The sequence below is a fragment of the Mixophyes fleayi genome, chromosome 7 (assembly GCF_038048845.1).
Source record: "Mixophyes fleayi isolate aMixFle1 chromosome 7, aMixFle1.hap1, whole genome shotgun sequence".
NCBI lineage: Eukaryota > Metazoa > Chordata > Amphibia > Anura > Limnodynastidae > Mixophyes > Mixophyes fleayi.
This window is the reverse complement of record NC_134408.1, coordinates 129,492,331-129,506,817: the sequence shown is the minus strand read 5'-3', so window position 1 is coordinate 129,506,817 and position 14,487 is coordinate 129,492,331. Positions and strand designations below refer to the sequence as shown.

The 14,487-nt window shown below is 39.4% G+C and overlaps 1 protein-coding gene across 1 annotated transcript in view; it reads right to left on the bottom strand.

Moving 5' to 3' along the window:
- Positions 1 to 14,487, bottom strand: part of LOC142098170 (sodium channel protein type 2 subunit alpha-like) — a 134,925-nt gene that overhangs the window by 91,195 nt on the left and 29,243 nt on the right. Inside the window, exon 3 of the mRNA XM_075180735.1 lies at positions 4,159 to 4,277. Within this exon, the coding sequence (XP_075036836.1) occupies positions 4,159 to 4,277 (119 nt within the window). The remainder of the gene's footprint in view (positions 1 to 4,158; positions 4,278 to 14,487) is intronic.

Sequence of the window (14,487 nt, the reverse complement as noted above, 5' to 3'; positions counted from 1 at the left end):
TGAATCAGGCCCCAGGTCACTATCTCTCTCTCTGTATATCAGTTTTAGTAAATTTCATCAGTGACATCAGGGCACAGTATGAGATGCACAATGGTCATACAGGAGCTCATGTCTACATGTTTCACAAGTAACAGTAAAATTGCATCATAGTCTAGATTGAGCCTTAGCTTGTTTTGCAACACTTATCTTACTGAATAAAAAAAAAGAATAATTCTAGGTATAGGCACAAGCTATATGGGTGTGTGAGCACTCCCAATATTTGTGCTGCCACATGTCTATGCATGACAATATTCAGTAATGTGGGGGGGGGGGGGGGATAACTTGAGCACTCCCAAACATTTTAAAAAGCTAGCGCCTATAATCATGTGTCTAAAGCTTTTCCACAGTGACAGATCTTGGTGCATGAACATTTAACCAAATTTGTCAGACATATCAAAGTGTCATACTCCCCAGGAGTCCAATAGCAGAACATCCTTAATTTCTGCTAAAATCAAAGTATTAATTTGCATTGTAGGGGTGTGGCATTAGGGATTTTGGGTGTGGTTTTAACAGATCTGCCTCTTCTGTGTAAATGGAGCATAGCCTAAAAGGTTACAATTATCTAATTAGTAATGTAATGGGGCCACACGAACGTGCTGCATCATTCAGATTGAACTTGATTGGTCATAAAAGAAAATCAAGTTGGCCAAAAACTCTCATCAGTGCGTGAACGTGGTCATGGTCTGGCATGAAAGTGGTGTCATGTAATTTGCATTCTGGTCATTGGTGTGGCCAAATACATATTTGGTTGTTAAATGACCAGAACTGTCTGTGTATGGGCAGTCATTGAGATGCTTTGCAGAAAATTAGGTACTTGGAAAAGCATAGCAGCCAATGCAGCTGTCTTAGGGCTCGTATACACGGGCATTGAAAAACAAGACCTGTCAAAATCATAGACAAAACCTTATACTTTGTTTTCACTTTTAGCAGAGTTTGCAGCGTCTTCTTAAAGCCTCCCTGCATCATAGTGTACTATGTACTAAATAACCGGTCACATAAAACACCATCATATTTTACTAAACGGTACTGCTACCAGAATGTGTATTCACTCACTTACAATTTTTTCTGACTTTTTGCCTTAAAGCAAACTTAATAGTCTTTAAGAACATGTTCTGACTATGTAAAATTGGCCACCCATGTGAACGTACCCTTAGACTGAGGTCTGTGGATGGCTATTTCATTTTACAGTGCTAACATGTATTAATAAATTAAAATATGTAGAGCAAGATTTATTTAATGCTCTGGCTATTATGCCTGGTTACTTCTATTAACCCCTTGAGTGCTAAGAACAAGTCCTCAGCATATATATTAAACGTGCTAAGGATGAAGGCTACTCCCGCAAATATCCGACAATAGCTTTCACTGGCCTAGGAGCTTTGTTAAATAGGGAAAAACCCTGGAGTTTTTGCCAAATCAAGAGCTTTTTCCTATTAAATAAGCCCCACATACTTATATACATACAATACAATATGAGAATATAAAAGAAAAGCATGCATTCAGCTGCATAGCAAATGAAAATAGAATGACATGAAAACAGAATACTAAGCATTGTATGTCCCATTAAGGTATGGGAACTTTTACATATACGGTATATACATATATATATTTGTGATTGTTATGAATCACTCTCTGATATAGGACAACATGTGTTCTTTAAAAAATAAATTACAAAATCATTTTGGTTGCAAGGGAGGTGCTGTCTTTTTTTATTCGTTAGATGATTATCCTTTAAGTGCAATGGATGTAAGGATTAACCCTCCTCTTCCCAAGTGGAAAAGCCACGGGAGTATCATATCTGTTACCCCCACAGCTCATGAGGTAATCGCCACTGGTAACAGTCCCTTTTTTTAGAACACCCCACAAAAGTTCACATATATACACTGCTCATTGCAGTGTGTCAATAATGCTGGTTGGACGGATTCTGCCAAACCACAGCAGCCATCCAATAAGCATTATTGACAAACTTCAACATCTGGTGTATCAATATAATCTTTTCCAAGGGAAGGGACCCTTACCACTGCTGGCTGGACAGAGTAGATTGGAAAACTGCTGTCTAGAAATGAGATCCCCACAGTCTTACCACTTGAGAGGAAATGGGAGGTTATCTGTTAAAGAATATCTGAGCTGGTGTTCTTCTTCAGATAGCAAATAAATAAAACTATTACTTTGTTATCAAATTAAATATCAAAGCTAGCAGGCATAGTCTCATCCTGCAAGTGATTTACATTCGAATGTCTTCTTCAAACACGTTTTGTATATTTATGTCATGTACCTTGACCAACAACAGGAAGGAGATAAATTTGCATCCCGTAATATTTGTTGACCTTGGGAGAAAACATTTTATGCAAATATAGACACATATATTATAAATTACAGTCTGCAGAATTACCCACACATCCACTGCAGTCCTAGGCCATTGTAAAATGTTGGCAACTGAAAAACTGCACATTAATTTGTGCCTAAAAATTTAGGTACCTGCTTCATAGTTATATTAAATAATTATTGCTTACATAAATGTCTATCCTAAATAAATGTAGTTTTTACATGTAATATATATTAATGTAAAGATTAAAAAAATCAATGAAAGTAATCTTTATAAGATTTCCCATGGGCCATTTCAGCGACTAGGAACTGCAAACAACAATCGGGAAGAGCTGGTATTAGTATTTTATGTTGACCAATTAAACAATATGTAAAATCCCAAAATTATTTTGTTAGTTTGTTAGTAGTACTTTGTAGTAAGAAGATAAAATGTGTCAAAACTGTCTAATTGGAGACCGCCAGACCCACTAATTCACATAATTAAAAACTATAACACATTGAGCTATGCCCCATATCTCATACTTGCCTACTCTCCCGGAATTCCCAGGAGGCTCCAAAATTTTAGGGAGGACTCCCAGAAGAGTAGGCAAAGCTCCCACATTCACCGATCGCGTAATTAAGCCCCACCCCCGCTATTCAATGCCGTGAATTTCAGCATTTTGTAGTGGGGGCGGGGCTATGGTGACGCGGCAATGTCACCACGCCCCCCTCCTACCCCCCTGTCAAATTTTAGCCCGGAGGGCAGGACTCGACCCAGCAGCCTATTTTAAAAGAAAAAAAGTGCATGTAGCGTAAGGTAGTCCAAGTTAGCCCCCTGCCCCCCAGACCAGCCAGCCCCTGCTGATGGTACTCTTTGGACACATGGCTCCTATACCAGATCCATTTAAAAAAAATACTCGGATAACTATGGAATAGGAGAGAGGCTTCAACGCTCTCCGTACCAGTGAGGAGATGAGTGAAGGCAGCAGAGTCCCGGTGTATATATATTTATAAGGAGGTGACTGGTAGTTACAATGGAAATCAATCATCAAAGCATCAGCCTGTGTAAATGGGATCTTAGGAGAGGGATGGAGTCGACTTGCTAGGATTACAACAAATATGACTCACCACCCCCTGGATATCCCCAGATCCAAACTGTTCAAGTGGTGACCCACGTTGTGAACAGTACTTAGCTTACAAACACATAATTATAGTAGAAGTGTGACTCTCTTTATGGAAATGCTTGTGCAGCACTATCATACTGTAGAGATAAGAAAAGCCAAATTTGGTAACGACTGAGTGCAATTAATTTCACAAGGATTTTGTAAATCAGAACAAAATTGTCCAATGAAAATTTCATTTTTGAAACCAAATTGTCACTTTTCAACAATAAATTTAAAGTGTATTCTAAACAACTTTAACCTTAAAACTTTTTTTCTATGTTTCTGTTTGTACCAGTAACAAAATATTTATTAATCCATTCACCAGAAATAGAATTATTGATTCAATATCGCTAATCCTTTCATGAGCCAAAGTGTGGGAGATTCTGAGAGTGAGACAAACATTTTAATGAATAAAAACATACAAAGCAAAAACAGAAATAGCAAAGTTTGAGGTACACAGTGTTACTAAATACACCCATATATTTAAATACATAAAATGAGCAATAAACGGCACTTATCAAGGCCTTGCAACCTTGCTCTTCCACTTGAAGCATAAGCCACATTCTGAAAGAATGTCATGGGTGTACACAGTTGATTATTGCCTTAAGTTTTTATGCTGGAATCCATGGACTAACTAATTAGCAGAAAAGGATATGAATGTACCAAAATCTTTATTGATATTTTTCTAATAGGATTGAAAGGAGTTAAAATGTACAAGGCAGACGTGGCACTGAAGCGGAAGAGTGTCTTCCCTCTATTCAATACTATAAAGGTCTAGAAGGAAAGAAAACAAAAATTAGTTAGTAAAAACACAAGAATATGACAAATATAACAACATAACATGTATAATTTTTCTAAAAGGAAACATATACAAAATCTGTTTCAGTAGGAGCCATTCCACACTAAAAGCTTAAAAGCCAAAGGTCTGAAACTGCAATGTATATAATGCATTGAGCAATTCTGTGTAATGGAGGAGACTATCCTCTGAGGATGTATCAAAGTTTTATCATTATGCTTCCATTGTGAGTGCTGAGCCAGAAATATAGTATACTTATTTTCCAGAATACACTCATGCACTCAGGAAAACATTTACAGTCTTCAAGAACCAGAGTCGGATTACCCATTTAGAGTCTGAATTTAAGGGGACAGGGGGGGTGGGGAGGAGGGAGCAGAGCCTCCCTAGTCCAACTCTGATGCCGCCCTCTAAATTTTGGGCAGGCGGCCATACTTTCCAATGAAGTGCATACAACAGAGGCCATGTACAGGCTGAAGGGCAAAGGGTTGCATTATACTGGTCTGCTTTAGAAGAACTGGTATTTTGGCAGGAACAGCTGGAGGTGGGTCCCAAATCAGTTTCTTACTTGGGGCCCTATGGGGTCTTAATCCACCACCTCATACACTAGGGTTACATCAGTGGTAATACATCCATAATTAGAAGATGACAAAGCAATTTTCTCTTAGTAAACAGTAAATTAAACCTTAGAGTTTCAATATATTTACATATTTTGTAGCTGGTGTATTTTGTAGATCAGCTTGGAAGAACAATCTTACATACGAAAAAAAATGGATTAACAAGAAACAGCTTACACATACTAAACATCTACATGAGTTATTCTATTACCAAATTAAACACTTAGAGGTATATTTACTAAACTGGGGGTTTGAGAAAGTGGAGATGTTGCCTATAGCAACCAATCAGATCCTAGTAGCTACCATTTATTTAGTACATTCTACAAAACGACAGCTAGAATCTGATTGGTTGCTATAGGCAACATCTCCACTTTTTCAAACTCGCAGTTTAGTAAATATGCTGCTTAGAAGGTAATTACAAACACTTTTTTTTTATTAGAAACTTCAGGTCCACCATTTGGTAGAAAGATGATTTTCAAATTGTCATTAACTTTTCTGCCTCAATTCACTGGATAAAAACATATATTAAAGGCGCATCACCATCTAAGGAGGTAGTACAGCTTTAGAGACAGAATGGATGGAGAAAAACATAGACAAATCCTGGAGGAAAACCTGCTGGAGTCTGCCAGAGACATAGGACTCGGGAGAAGATTTATATTCCAGGAAGACAATGACCCAAAGCATTCAACAAATGTCATATTGAAGTGGAATCAATGTCATGGAGTGGGCCAGTCAATGCCCTGACCTCAATCCCATTGAGGTCTTGTTTTTTGGATTGTATGCCCAGTACACATGAAAATGCGCTTTTCTGTGGAAGTGCGACATGGGGACACAAAATAAGTAACTTTAAAAGTATAGTATGTGTCCCGAAGAAGTGCAAAATTCAGGTCCTTTTGAGAGGAGGAAATGGACATCCTTAAAATTATTTACTTAATTTATTACTTTTCAGTAACCTCACTCCGCAAAAGAAATTTCACCAAACATTTTGTAAGTAAGAATACGGCAGACACTGAAAAAATACACCGGCCACAAAACAAGTTTGTGTAAATAAATCTGATAATAACATGTGCAAATAAAATGTATATTTTATATCATGATGGTGGTTTTTGTGGGCCAGCTTTGAGCCACAAGGCGCACCCCCAATTTCCCCACTTGTACTGCTGCAGCTAATGTAAAAATGAATATCAAGGTGGGTTTATAATCAGTAAGGCTCATTTACGGACTGCAAAAATAGCAGGCCTTTATCCCATTTAAATAATCTAGTTCCACAAAACCAAATGTTACTTTTTGGCTGTGGGTGCAAAAGTAGGTGCATAATCCAAACTCAGCAGAGATTTCCCCCAATCCACCCAACTCCACCCATCAGAGACAACAAACTTTTGCTCCTTTGCAAATACAGCCGTCTTGGCCTGCAAATCCGTATCTTTATCTGTAAAAACAATTGAGCATTTGCATGAGAGTAGGTGTTTGACATCAGAACCCTTGATTTGAACTGGACTTTTTGTTTAATTTTGCACATTGGTAAATGAACAGAAAAGCCATGAATGTTTGTCCAATCAGCTTCCCTGACACACTTTGACAGCATGCCTGCTCCCAGCCACAATTCTCCAGGTATTTTGTAGAGCGTAGTGGAAGCGGGAACGAAAACACTGGTAAGAATGTATCACTAAAAATTGTAAACCTAGTGCTGGGATAATTAGACACCATAGGCCCTTGGCTACGGGTATCAACACAGGGGCACACGCAGGGGGGTTCTGGGTCTCCAGAAACCCCTCCCCTCCGCTAAAGAAGTGCCCCTACATAGCGGCATTGTACTATATAGCAGCTGCAGCGCTGTCAAAGAAGCGTCAGTGCTGCCGAAACGGAGCTTCTGCGCATGCGCGGCCGCAGCTCTCGTGCGCCCCTGCAACAATGCAGAATAGGAGAATAGAAGACAGTAAGTGGCTGATTATACTATTATATCCCACACACAATTACTTGTTTTACCCTTCCCCCAGTAGGCTCTGCTAAACTGTCCACAAAACTATTTTGCTGCCCAAAACCACTTAGCAGCCATTCTCTGTGGCAACAGAGGGCATTAATAAATCAACCAAATTATCTATGCAGCATATTTTCCATCGGAAGACAGTTTTAGGAGGCACCACACAGAACGGATCGATAGCAGAAAAAAGGCTTTGTGTTAATTGTACATTTCCCATGTTACTTGTTTTTCTGTGCCTGACTCCAATTATCAATTACAAAGCACGGAGCGGGGGGCTTTGTGCATACAGATGGAAGGCAATTTATTTTGTACAAATGGTACAACTGAGTGATCCTTGCTCTCAGCGACTGTGCCATAATAACTCTGCCTGCTAAAAAGTAAACCTATTGCAGTGTGGCATGGTTTTGGGGTCGTCTTGTCTGATCCACACACCATGTGCTATGTGCTCAATCGTGCGATTAATCGTGTACAAAAGAACTGATCTTCATTTGTACACAGCACACAATCACTATTTTTTTCACAGCAGCCTATGGCAACACGAATCCAACCGTACCTGCTAATCACTGCAGTGCCTGAGGTGTCACTGACAGATATCGTGTTATGAACACATTAGAAAAGGAAATTAGAAAAAGAAAAACACAAACGAAAAATGAGAATGTACAGGAGCTATAATAACTATAATTTTGCTCTGTAATACACTGCAGTGATTATTTTGTCTACAGCTACATGAATATGTAAAGCTGTGTTTTTTTCCGTAAAAAAGTTAAATATATTCAGAAGCTACACATTATCTGCCTTTCTTACTACTTTTTGACTGTTACGTAATATAACAACAGATCATACAGAATGCGTTACGCTAAACACTAACTTTTATAACCAAAACGTAAAAGGTGGAGTAAGTAAGAATTTATATTGTATAAATTACATTTTATTTATTAAGCGCCAGCACACTATGCAGCACATTGAGTGGATTATGACACAAACATACAATGACAAGAGCTTACAATCTAAAAGGTGTGGGGCGTTCATTGATATATAAGGTAGAGTAATAACAAATGTAGCTGTTTAAGAGGATACATGTTTATGGATTCAGGCCGTGTGCTAGATCCTGGCTCTGGGCCGTTGGTGATTACAGACTGTGCTAGATCCTGACTCTGGGCCGTTGGTGATTACAGATTGTGCTAGATCCTGGCTCTAGGCCGTTGGTGATTACAGACTGTGCTAGATCCTGGCTCTGGGCCGTTGGTGATTACAGACTGTGCTAGATCCTGACTCTGGGCCGTTGGTGATTACAGACCCTGTGCTAGATCCTGGCTCTAGGCCGTTGGTGATTACAGACCCTGTGCTAGATCCTGGCTCTAGGCAGTTGGTGATTACAGACTGTGCTAGATCCTGGCTCTGGGCCGTTGGTGATTACAGACTGCGCTAGATCCTGGCTCTGGGCCGTTGGTGATTACAGATTGTGCTAGATCCTGGCTCTAGGCCGTTGGTGATTACAGACCCTGTGCTAGATCCTGGCTCTAGGCAGTTGGTGATTACAGGCTCTGTGCTAATTTCAGAGTCCAGGAAGTTGGACATTTCAGGTCCTGGCTCTTTGCTTACAATTTCCTTGCTCTGAGAAGTTGGTGATTACAAGTTCAACTAGTTACAAGATGAATGTGTGAGCATTTCATATAGAGGGGTGTTAGACACCACAATCTTACAGCATCAATTTGACATAAGCCTCAATCCCTACTCTGCTGCTGGGAGACCCTGTTCCTTTCACTATATAGTTCACAATATGTAGTTTCATACATTCCTCTATTACTATCATATCATGACACAGCCCTGTTCCATACAGCCATGCCCTCACTAACATGTCCCTGCCTCCCACAAGGTGAGTGCACTCATCTAATGAAATACTCTAGGTGGCTGTGATTATTCCCATTGATTGCCTGGTAGTTGTTCTATCCCTGCCTACTGCAAAACTGTGGATACCCAGACAGGTAACATTTTAAGAGTGATATAAAAATGAGCTGTCATTATGTAACCACCAAAAAAAGCCAAAGGTTGGAAATTGCTTCCACTCACTTATTGGTTTCTCAAATAGTAAGGACTGCAAAGGTACTTTTCTTGAGTTATGGAAAATGTTTAATGGAATTATCATAATACACCAAAGAATGGATTCAATAAAATGACGGTAATTCTTATAATTAGTAACCAAGGAATGAACATTTAATCCCCATCCATCCTTCCCGTAGCAGTTCCACAGGGTTCTGTCCTTGGCCCTCTGCCTTTTCCTCTGTACACCTCCTCCCTGAGTGAACTTGTTAGTTCCTTCGGCCTCCAGTACCACCTTTATGCCGACAACACTCAACTCAACCTCTCGTCTCTTGTCCGGTTACCTCTCCATTATATCCTGGATGTCCTTAAGCTTTATCAAACTTAACATGGCTAAACCAGAACTCCATTGTCTTCCCTTAATCAAGGATCTTCTACCCTTCCGACCTCTTTTTCACTGTTGACAACACAACTATCTCCTCTGTTCCCCAACTCCGCTGCCTGGGTTTCATCCTTCACTCCTCCCTCTCCTTCACCCATCACATTCAATCTCTTGCCCAATCCAGTTGCTTCCAGCTTTGCAAAATTACCCATATCAGACCCTTCCTCTCCCAGGATGCCACCAATACTTTTATCCACTCACTGATCATTTCTCCTATTGACTACTGCAACTCTCTCCTTGCTGGTCAACCCCATTCCCATCTCACTCCTCTTTGATCTATTTAATGGTGCAGCTAGAGTTATCTTCCTCTCCAGCTGCTCTCTGACAAATCTTACACTGGCTCCCCTTCCCCTACAGAATCCTCTTCAAGCTCCTCATTCACACATTAAAGGCCCTCTCCAACTCGAATGCTCGTTACATCTCCAACCTCAAGTCCATACATACTCCCGCTTTCTACGGTCAGCTAATGATGGTCTCCTTTCCTCCCCTCTGGTATCCACATCTCACTCCCTTATCCAAGATTTCTCCTGTGTTGCCCCCACCACTGGAACGATTTCCCTCGTTCTATCAGACTATCCCCTAGCCTGTATAGCTTGAAACAGTCATTGTAAATCTACCTATTTAGAAAAGCCTACCAATCCTCCATTTAACCATTATACCATGTAGTATACCGCACCCTCTTTCATCCACCATCTTTCTCACTCTTGCTTCTAGCCCTCAGATCCCCTTACACTGGCTCAGCCTGAAGTGTCAACTATTTGTCTGTCCCTTTCCCTTTAGATTGTAAGCTCTAGTGAGAAAGGCCCTCATCCCTCCTGTTCTCAGTACCTATAACTATTTATCACCAGCTACTCTGTACTTCCTTTTTGGGCTCTCTGCCCATTGACTTCACTCCTCCATTGTCATTGTACCTCTAACTGAAGCCCTGAACATGTTAGTTGCGCCTGCGCTGAATATACCTCTTGCACCACAGTAGCTGTGTTGGGAGTTGTAGAGTTATTTGTTTACTGTATTGTACTGTTATACCATGTACTGTCTTGCTGTTTGCCCTCTGTAAGCCGCTGCAGACATCATGTTTCACCTTGTCAGTAAAGGTCAATAATAATAACAGCAACAACAATAATAATAATAATAATAATAATAATAATAATAATAATAATACTAAAAATAAAGTATCACACTTACATTAATGCACATAATAAATAAGATGATAGAGGAAGAGTTCCCACTCTAGGAATGACCAGGCAGTCCAAAGTGTCTTGGAGTCTTTTCCCTGGAGCTGCCACCATAAATTTTCCACTCCTTTTCCTCCACCCCTATTATCTCCATTTGTTACCCGGCTCAACCATAACAGCTCCCTCCTCCTCTTGATCTGCCTACCGGATCTTGATTCCCCTCAACTCTATCATCTCTGTTTACTTCCTTAATCTTTTTAATGTTAACTCTCACAAGAGAGGCCCTCTCTACCTCATCATCCTCTCTGTAATGTTTTCATTGTTCTAATTGTGTCTTCTTATGTAGTTGATTTGTCTTTTGTATTGATTTTTACTGATTCTGTTGTGTCTCGTGCCCTTGCTTATCTGTATTTTTTATTGATTGTGTAGCACTGCAGATTTTGTGGTGGTATATAAATAAGATGAAGATAATGATAACATCTATACTTTTATACCACTGCTGAATAGTCATCACATCATACCTCCCAAACATTTGAATCTTCTAACGCAAAACACAGAAATACCTCCTCTTTGACTGCATAACATTAGGGTGCATGGTGAACTCATAATGGTCGTGGTCATGCTTCCGAAGTGCTAGGCTCCCCCAGCCCCCTTTCCCTAAAAACACCCTTCAATTTGTGCACACACTGGAGGTACCTGCATCTGCTACATGTGGCACCCACACACAATGGTGTGTGGGGATATACATCCCAACTTTGTGCAAGTTGAGGCAAATGTGCCAACTGTGGGACAGTCAGACGTTGCCCTGCCATCTGGACTTGACAATATTGAATGTATGTGTTCTCTATGAATATATCCTTGAAGTGTGAAGGATTGAAAAATGTGGGTGCAACAGTGGAGGACCTAGGGGAGTTCTGACATGACAAGGAGAGAGTTCTTCCAGGGTGGCATTCTGCATGAATGGATAATTCCTTGAATAACATAAGACGTTTTAGCATGATACATCATTAGCATTAAATGGCAATTTGTTAATAAGATGGCTTAAAAATGAATGGGTATTTCATTATTTATTTTCTAGAATGGATTTCCCACAATAACCCAGTGTTCCAGCAACTCATCCATTAATTAATATCATAAACAAGGCAGCTAATTAAAAGAGAACACTTTCGGTCAGTTTAAGCAAATTAACTTGCATATATAGGACCTGATTTAGAGGTGAACGTGAAGATGTGTCTACACACTTACATTTTCACATCTTTATTTTGTGTTACACACATAAATCTAACTTATAGATGAGTCTAGGGCAAAGAAGCGTCAATCATCATCGTCAACTCCCAAACTTGTTCCTGGTTTACATACGTGCAAAACGTGTGTCTTTTAGCTAAAGTATTTCAAGGGTTTAACTTCCAACCGCACTCTATTGCTGCACTGCAATTTAAAGCCACTGATCTGCCTCTGCAAGTGCAATGGGCTGCAAGTGCAAGATATGTACAGCTATAAATAGCGACGCAATTTGTGCATATGTACAGTGCTTTGATTTTGTATCAAGACACATCTTTACATCAGGCAAAAGCACTTATATCAACTTTAAATCGAGCCCAAAGTTATTAAGACATGGGTAGCTTTGAAGAGCAGTAGCATACTGAGTAGCCAGGAAAAGGCACAGCACAGAAATTAGTTATAGAAATGCATCTTCTGAACATTCTACTTTTTCTACCACCTTTTTCAACCACAAACTGAGCTACAAGTCCACTCGTTGCAGATCTCTGTCTAAAGACTCCCAAACAATATAGACAAAACACATTTTGAAGATACCACCAACTAAGCTTTGTACAAGTGTTTTGGAATATGACAATACTTAAAAAGGCAAATAAAATCACATTAATAATATATAGACAAACAGAAGACAAAAAAGCTTATTTAATAAAATAGTGCAAGTAGAACACCTGAATAACCCATCACAAATCAGACCTAAAGTAAGCATCCAAAGATAAATTATATATTAAAATAAAAAAAGTGGATTTATCGTCAGAAACTTGTCAGTTAGATGCGCTCTAACCGTTTGTAAATCTTCTTTCTTCAAATGGATGGTGATATTTAGTCCTCTGCATTCAACCAAATCCCACCAGTGCATCAAATGCTCAAAACGTTGAAATACATGGCACAAAGATATTCTTAGATACACTCTGCTAACAAGTGTATCTAACCAAATAAACAAGTTATACGGGGAATTTACAAAATATACAGAATTGAGTTTATTAAAAAGGATGCATCACCAAAAAACCAAAAGCCCATAATTAAAAATAGCATTCTGTTTTTTTTGTAGTTACAAAATTATATACTTGAAACTCCTCCCATTTCAAGTACTTTCTTATTTGATATTCTTAGATATATATTTTCTTATTCTTATTCATTTTCTATGCCCCATACATTTATTTTATTATGTCTGCATAATGCACTCACAAGTACAGGAGTCATACTTGCCTATTTCTTAGATCCAGGAGCTTAGGTACAAGAAGCAAGTGCGACGGCGAGATAACACAATTTTAGTCCTCATGGCCCTTGTGCAATGCCATGATTTATGTCATCACTCAGCAGTGAATGGCTTCATCAAGTCTACCCCGCCCACTTCACTAGGGAAGTAGGCAGCATCTGGGAGGGCAACCTGCTCTCCTGGGAGTCCGGAGACCTTCCCTGAAATTCAGGAGTCTCCCAGAAATTCCATGAGAGTAGCAAGTATGGTCTCTGCTCATTAACAGCAAGTTTGTGTGAAGACACAAGTTCCATGTGGCATTGAGGGAAGGAGCAAAGTGCTTATTTTCCGCAAGGTGGGTGTGGACATAGATTGCATCACCAAGCCCTCGTCCCCCTCAGTAAACACCAACTCCCAGAGGTTGATGACATGTATTATGTAATTACACCCTTGCCACTTTACTGAGGTGGATGGGGCTTAATGATGTGACTGCACATAATGAGTCAAGTCATGTCATTAATTCCTGCCCACCTTCTCTCTTTTCTACCTTGATGACATACCTCCTAGAAGCGAGATAGCAAAGGTAGGCAAGTATGTCTATCTGATGTAAATTGTCCTGATATTAAAGACTGTGCAGTCCCACAATGACTGCATTGTCCGATAATATTCTGATTGAAATCAATAGGAATAAATAAATTGGCCTATGTGTGTGGTCACCTTCTGACCTTATAACAGTCCTCAGTTATGTGAGAAGTATTCATGCTGCTCGGACCGATTAGCCAATGGCCGGATCCAGTGCAGTATTAAAGCAACTGGAGGCCCTTGACAACGAGACCTTGGGAGGCCCAAACTTAATAGTATCCGATCATGTGAAACAAAACCTAGGGCCTGATTCATTAAGGATCTTAACTTAAGGAACTTCTTATTTAAGCCTCCTGGACAAAACCATGTTACAAAGCAAGGGGTGCAACTTAGTATTCTGTTTTGCACATAAGTTAATTACTGACTGTTTTTTCATGTAGCACACAAATACTTGATAGCTTATTTGTACACTGAAATTTAAAGTTGATATTTGTGTGCTACATGAAAAAATAGTCAGTATTTAACTTATGTGCAAAATAGAACACTAATTTGCACCCCTTGCATTGTAACATGGTTTTGTCCAGGAGACTGAAATAAGAAGTTTCTTAAGTTAAGATCCTTAATGAATCAGGCCCCTAGTTCTCTTCTTTATCTACTGTTAGCACTGATACAAAAAATTGTTTATAAACTTTAATAAGTTTACAAATGTATGGAATTAATGGAGGCATTCACAGAGAACATTCATAGGGAAATCATAGCTATGCTATAACATTACACTATATACAAAGTCAGACAAGTCTCTTTCAAGCTTTTTTCTTGATGCAACCTTATCAATTATATCATTACAATCAGTTTATTTTTTTCCATTCAGAGAATGCTTA